This window comes from Condylostylus longicornis, unplaced genomic scaffold (genome assembly GCF_029603195.1).
Source record: "Condylostylus longicornis isolate FDR11 unplaced genomic scaffold, ASM2960319v2 ptg000100l, whole genome shotgun sequence".
In the NCBI taxonomy this organism is placed as follows: Eukaryota; Metazoa; Arthropoda; class Insecta; order Diptera; family Dolichopodidae; genus Condylostylus; species Condylostylus longicornis.
In genome coordinates, this window is record NW_026578068.1 from 3,738,865 (window position 1) to 3,746,537 (window position 7,673).

At 25.8% G+C, this 7,673-nt stretch overlaps 1 protein-coding gene across 1 annotated transcript; it reads left to right on the top strand.

The window, feature by feature from the left end:
* The first annotated feature begins 6,427 nt into the window (after positions 1 to 6,427).
* Positions 6,428 to 7,111, top strand: LOC129614086 (uncharacterized). Its single transcript, XM_055528473.1, has 2 exons — positions 6,428 to 6,581; positions 6,671 to 7,111. Exons 1-2 carry the CDS (start codon positions 6,512 to 6,514, stop codon positions 7,063 to 7,065), a joined length of 465 nt encoding a protein of 154 aa, XP_055384448.1. The 5' UTR covers positions 6,428 to 6,511; the 3' UTR covers positions 7,066 to 7,111.
* Positions 7,112 to 7,673: the final 562 nt, after the last annotated feature.

Below are 7,673 nucleotides of genomic sequence, written 5' to 3' on the forward strand. Positions count from 1 at the left end.
GCATGTGTCGAGCAATTTCTTTATGTATAAGCTCTGTCCGGTGAAATTTATTGGTGAAAACCGAAACAAAAAACTTAAAATTCATCAAATTTATCCCAATTGCAATTTTTTATTGTTGACATTATATTGATGTTACCTTTTAAAAATTAGCGTGAAATTTGAATTTTACTTTTGACTTTAAAGAAACGTCAAACAATATTTTACCAAGAAAAGTTCCTACAAAAACATTATTTTGAGAGCGCGGTTTTCTCTTAAAAATTTCACTCAAGAGTTACAAAAACGTGTAATAATTGAGCTCTTCACTCTGATCTAAGAAAATTGAAATGTTAATTGTTCGTGAGACTGAGTTATGCTTAAAGAATATATCTTTGATGGGCGGTAGTAGGAGTATAAGTCAAAAATATCAACTTTTCACTAGAGCAAAAAAACTTAATAAAACTGTTCACTTTTGCTTTGAACAATATATTTAAATGCATTTGTTTCAAAGGTTTGTAAGTGTCGTAGCGCTATGAATTTTTGATAGAAGATGTATTTTGAGCTCTAGATTACATTGGTGTACTTATCAGGTTTTTACAAAAAATTGACTTATACTCCTACTACCGCCCATCAAAGATATATGAATGCATGTATGCACGTATATTATTATTTTTTATAGTGCAAGTTGTATTTGCAATTCAGAACAGTAATATTATTCTACTTGATCCTATGATCCAAACTAAAAATGAGTGAGAATATTACATTTCAATTTCACTTGAAATGTTCAAGGCATCTAAAAAAAACTCAATCGTTTCACGACAGTCACCTGGATTTTAACAAATTTTTTTCTATACCTGCTCATGTTTTTTTTTGGGAACGTACGTACATATGTACATATTCTACAGGTATGAACTCAAATATTTAAATTATGTGTACGCATATGTGTGTATATAAATTATATGCATATTTTGCTTACCAAATATACGCACACATCCCAAAGCGTTCTAGTAACATTTATAACATTAGCCAATTCTAAAATTTTTACCAGAACTTCTTAAAGTGAATACGATACAAAAATATTTTATTAATAGAAATTTAGAAAGCGTGATTATTACAACCTTGTGGGTAAAGGTTTAAAATATCGAAAATTACTTTAAGGATTTGTAATAAAGTATAAATGTTCATGCATATATTTCTTTTAAACAAGGTATGTTTCAAAATACACACTATCGTGGATAACTTACAAGTTGTCTAAGAGTTTAGCGCATTTAGCTATTTCGTATTCCAAATCTTCTCAAAATAAAAACACATCCATTTCTGAATTGGCGAAATATAAATTGAAAATATTAAGATTATTCTATGGTATGAAAATTAGAATATTTTCTAAAAATTAGAATATTTTTTGATTAAATTTACTCTCTACTTCTTTTACAGTTTGAGTATCATTATTGCAAATTAAAATCAGAATCTTTCAAGTAATTTTGCTTCAAATATACGTTTGACAATATTGTACCTACACCTACACGTATATGTACATATATATTTAAATTCAGTTTTTAATCATACTCAATGGAATAGCCTTAAAAGATGAATAAGGATAATAACAAGATAACAAGGAAATGGAAATGGAAGGAGCAGTGACAAAAATAAACAGAAAAACGGAAGTGAATTGTTCTTTTTGTTTACATCGGAAGAAAGGTGCGCGAAATGCGTTTTTTCTATTCTGTTTTTTTTTCTTTCTTTCTTTTTCCATGTGTATATCAGCTATTTGTATGAGTAATAATACTATTTATATAAGTACATATTATAAATTTATAAAATACATTTTATATTTTTAAGCTAAAAAAAGATGGTTGAAATTGGCGAAAATTTAAAATACATCGACATCAAAAATTAACTTGTTTATTTACACTTTTAAGTTGAAGAAGTACAAAATTGAGTTTTTATAGATGATTGTAGGTATGCAAGAAGGGATAATAATAATGACATGACTTCCAAGTTTCATAAATCTAACTTTATTATTTTTTCGAATATTTAAAATCAAATTATGGGGTTATATGGCTGCAACCCGAACCAGTGTAACTACTCCATTAATATTTTCAGAATATATGTAAGTTAGTTGTGTATAAATACAATGAAAAGTTAATGAAATGCAAGTTAAATATATGTGAAAATATATGTATATTCGTTTAAAAAATGTCTTTGAGTTCTATGGCAGCTACCAGAACTCGTTGGCCGAATTGTTGAAATTACAATACGGTCCGGTCTTGGCAGAAAAGAAATGGTTTATGAAAGTTTGGTAGTGTTTGCGTTATTCGTTTTAGAGTTATCGTGTGATCGGATGGACGAGCAGATATGTCTAAATCAATGTAGAATTTTAGTCTGAGCATTAACATAATATATATACATATCCATATACCGCAGATAACTTCTTAAAGTGGTTATAAACTCAACACAAAAGTTAATATACCCTTCACGATGGTCCATGGCTATTCATTTTGCAACCCCAATAACCAAATACGTATTGCGTCAAACACCTAACTTGTATGTAGAACATTATAAATTTTTTCTAATGATCAAAATTTACACTTTCTCTCAAAATTTTATTTACATGTGTTTAAATTTTCGCTTTTGATAAATAACCATCTTATTTTTATTAATATCTTACCTTTATGATCGTGTGAATATTTTAAACAAAACTATCCTTGAATAAAATCATATCCTGAATACTGCAAATTTATTTACTTTTTTTTTTTCATTTTGTTATTTTTAATTTTGATTTTTGTAAGGTTTTGTATGTACAAAGAAAAAAAAAACGAGAAAAGATAAAAATAAGGATAAAAGGACTAATATAAATGAATTTCTCACGATTTTTATTAATAATGTAGGCGAGAAGCAAAAACAGCAGAGCAGCAGCAGTACCAAAAACAACAATAATGGCTGAAGATCAGCTCCTGTTCATTTTTCTCATGCATATCATTCTTAAAGAGCAATGGAAATCAAAATTAATAAAATATAAGAAAAATACAAAAAAATATTATTCTTCATTCATTAATTTAGTATTTTTTTTTGTTATGAATGAGTTTTTTTATATATGTATATAATTTTCGCTTTTTTCGCGAAATTAAAAAAAATAAAATATAACAGGAGCTAGAATTTTACGCGAAATATTATTTTTTTTGACGTTTCCAAAATTAGTACTGATATGAATGAAAATAAAAATCGTTGCAACTAAATCAAAATAATAAATGTTGTTGTTGCTTTATTATAATGGTGATTTTTAATATCCGCTAACCTTAATATTATAATTTACTTGGAAGTTTTCATATTTTCTACTATTCTACTTTTTTTTCCTTCTTTACTCATCTGCCATACCTTAATATGCAATTTTTTTTAACTTTAAAGGACAATAAAAGAACACTTTAACGTATACAAATGTATGTAAATGTTAGGATTTGTAAGGTTTATTTTGATAATGTGGAAATTCTAAGAAGTAAAGATTGTGTGGATAATTTTTAAAGTCGATTTTAAAATCGATTTTAGTAATAATTTTGATGCAAAATAAAAATCAGCTATAATATTTTGTACGTGATAATTATAAGCTTGATTAATGGCATGCATTCAGATAAGATTGACCAAAATTGCCATTTAGTAACAAAATACTTTAATTGAAGAAAAAGAATATATGTAGCTTACACAAGTTATTAAGTTGAAATTATAAAATTAGATTAAAAATAAAAATGTTAAAATTTAGTCACGGTATAATCTCAATTGATCATTGCTCTATATATGTGCGAGCTCATATATTCACCTTTGTTTTTCTTTTGTGAGATTGCCCTAAAACTTGTTTTTATATGCAAAACAAGGAAAAATAAACAATATGAAAAAAAAGAAACTATTTGAGAGATCGCGACCGGATATAACATTTTGTTTTGATTTTATTGTTTATTGTTTGTTGTTTTTAAAAACGTTTTGATCAATTCATTGTGCCGGAAAGCGGTTATGAAGTATGAATAAGGAAGTAGCATCAAATTTCGCTTGGTTTTTTTAAATAAGAAAAAAAAAATTGTTTAAACTTTAGTTGACCATCTGAAATAGTTAAAACCTGTTTATACTGATTTTCTTAGAATTCCGGTAACCTGATTTTTTTTTGCATGTATCAATATAGCTAATGTATTTAGAGAACAATTCTATTCTAATGTTTGGAAACCTGAGTTGTTAATGAATTTATTAATATTAAAAAAAGAAAAAGGTTTATCAATTCGAATGAAAATTTCAAATTAGTTACATACTTGTTTAAATATTTAATTATATTTCGTATAAAGTTGTTAGAAATATATGAAATTTGGAGCATACATACACTCAAAGCTTTTTTTGCGAAAATGATTTCATTTGAAAATTTTGCTGAACACATCTCCTCATTAATTTTATTATATTTTCCACACATCTACTTACCATACAATGAGGTTGATACAAAATTCAAAAATTTATGTGTTCCTGGTTTTTGATTTATTACCTACCAAAGAGCAAATATATGTATGTATATATATACTGATTAATTTAGAATTACAATTTTTAGTAATAACATTTAGCATTCATGTAGTAAGAATTAGAATTTATACTAATTTCAAAATTTTTGTTATTTATGTAGCTCAAACGGAGTCCAAATAGGTGTAGATTTGTAAAACCGGGGTAAAAGTGCACAGCAAACACGTATAAGAATCTATTGTGCCCTCCTTGAGTGCGGGTCATGGTCCTACAGAGCCCGTTTTAGATCACTGGTTCTCTTTCCAGCGAGAGCAACACAAAAATCCAAAAGATGTTCATCATTATAATTTTCTTTTTTTTGGCCTACTGCAGCCCCGGAAGATTTCTCCAGGGCGCGGTTCGATTCAGGACATCAGTTGCTTCAATTTCTTCTACACCCACATACCCTGGCACTCAACCAAAAAATTCAAAGGAATGTTGTAAACAACTTTGAATACTTAAAGTTCTGAAGTCTTTGAGGTTGTGGTTACTGGGATATTATAAAATTGTTAGAATGAATATGAACATATAAAATATTAATATTATCTAGATAAATACCTACTTCAAGTGTTATTTTATCAATGAAAACATACAAATATTATCTACCTTTGGATAAGATGTACTATACAAAAAATATATTTTGTTTGTTCTAATATTGTCAATATACGAACTGACTTTATCAAAGAATCGAAGGTGTTTTTTTTATATCAGTTTAATTAGAGTGTTGGTCAATAACTGATTTTGCTATATGCAGTTCGTTGTTCATGCATATCATAGTAACTAATATAATAGATCTGAAGTAAAAACTTATTTGAACACAAAATAGTGTTTCGAGAAAATTATGACATCGTATTAGATTTAGTTTAAAAAAAAAAATTTATTTTATTTTTTAATTTTATCTATGGCTTTCGAATTAAGTGAGGTACATACATTAATTTCGGCACAATATAAACTAAACTTTAAAGAAAATTGAATATTTAAATTTTTTCAAATTTTGCTATATAGCTTTGAGTCTAATTGAGTTATAATAGGTAAATTTAAACTGGAAAATTCGAATGTGAAATTTTGATTAAATTTTTTTTTAATTTTAGCACAGAACTCAAATATTTCTTAGAACAAAAATGAGGTACTTATATTTCTTAAACATTACGCCTATAAAAACTAAGATTTCAACTTGTGAAAAAATTTTCTTTCAACGTACTTTGAGAAACTTTAATTAACGAAATTCAGTTTGATTTTTTCTTCTCACTTTAAGTTAAAACACTATGTATTTATGTAGGTACGTATTTGTTTTTTGTTCATTAATCGGAACTATTAAAATAATATGAAACCCATTAATGAACAACAACTAAATGAATAAATAGAGCAATTAAACAAAATTAGAAGGTATAGTTTTAAATATTGATGAATAATTAAGAATTGGGAGAAGAAGTGGGCATATTTCATGTTTTTCTTTTGAAACACTTATATTAGTTAGTTGTTATAAAAACTTTCACCTGTAAGGGTATAAACAGCGAACTTTTTTTTTAATTATAAGACAAGAAATAATGTTAATTTTGAATGTAGATTTCCCTAAATTTTTGATATTTCTTTTAAAGGTAATTTTCTCTGAATTTTATTGCTACTACGTAAGTGTTCACTATTTAAAGTTAAAAGTTGAGAAAATTTTCCATCATAATGTCAATCATATGAAAATTTTCAAATATAATGTCAATCAATATTTTTGATTGTAGTATAAGTCAATTTTTAATTATCAGTGTACTCGTACGTTATATAATGTATTGATAATTCGTGCAAATATTTGTAATTGAATGAATAAACCAAGTTCAAATAATATGTTATATGTTTTGCCACTTTTTAATATCTAATATAAAGGTAAGATAAAATCACTAAAAAATATATAAATATAAAAATATTGCAACTTTGAATTTCAGTAGAAATTTAATATTAAGTTGATTGTGTTACATTTAATTGAACAGTTACTTTCTTATATTAATTTTGAAATAAAATGCTTGATTTTAAAATATTTTCGATCAAATGTGTTTTCGTAATAATGGTTATAAGTTGTTGTAAGAAAGGTAAGCTAGAAAGAATGGTTTTAAATGCCATTAATAAAATAAATCTATAATCAAATTTATAAAAAAATAATAATTTAAATATATAATAGCTTCATATGCTGAATCAGTTTGTCCAGTGCTGGCACAAAATGTTCTAGGAGAAATTGATTATAATAGTACAACAGCTTGTGATAATTATATAACATCAGTAATAGTAAATAATTTTGGAATTATGTTAGATTCAAATATTGAAATATCTCCAAAATATGATTGTATTGATATAGAATACAATGTTGTAATAGCGAATAAAAATTTTACTTTAAAAGGCTGCATGTGGAGAGGCAATAATATTTGCGATATGAAAATAAGGAAGGAATTCGAAAATTCCTATAAAATATTAAAGTGTCAACAAAAAGCAGCCAATTCAAGTTCTAATTTAAATGTAACAAAATATCTTACATTTGCATTGTTAGCATTTATTTCATTGAAAAAAATATGTTTTTAAAAATATATTAATTAATTTTATAACGTAAATAAAAGATTAAAATTAATTTGGTTTTGTGATTTTTCTAAGAATTCAATATGTAGACATAAGCCACAAGCAAGAATAGAATATGTACATAGGTGTAATAGATGTAAACTCTGTTTGCTGAATCAGTCAGCTTTTCGGTTAAAAAAGGAACCAGAAATTGAATTACGTAGTACTTGTGATCAAATTAAAATTACTACTCTTATATAATATGTGAACAAATATAAAATCAATGGATGGGTATTTTTAATTATAATATGCAGCTTGTGTTTGGAAAAAATTACTGCAAAAACTTTAAAGTTTATACTTTGCCGAACTTACACATAGTTATAATATTTTTAATTATACATGTAAACATTGAGCCTGTGTTATTGAAGAATATAAAGAATTTTTATTTTTGAAGTTTTTCAGGAAAATATATTCGAATTAAGTTTCAAGCTTTATTTTTAAATGTATAATTAATGTAACTAACAGTAATTTGAAATATTTCTACATTAACGAATATTATAAGTTAAATACACAATTGGAAAGTTTTATAGCGTTAACTGTCTTGACATTTAGAATGTAACATAACCCTTTATACT

Excerpts from the sequence above, each read along its gene's own strand:
- LOC129614086 (XM_055528473.1), top strand. The coding sequence starts at position 6,512 with ATGCTTGATTTTAAAATATTTTCGATCAAATGTGTTTTCGTAATAATG. Across the intron at positions 6,582-6,670 it reads TATAAGTTGTTGTAAGAAAG|CTTCATATGCTGAATCAGTT; the intron begins GTAAGCTAGAAA and ends AATATATAATAG.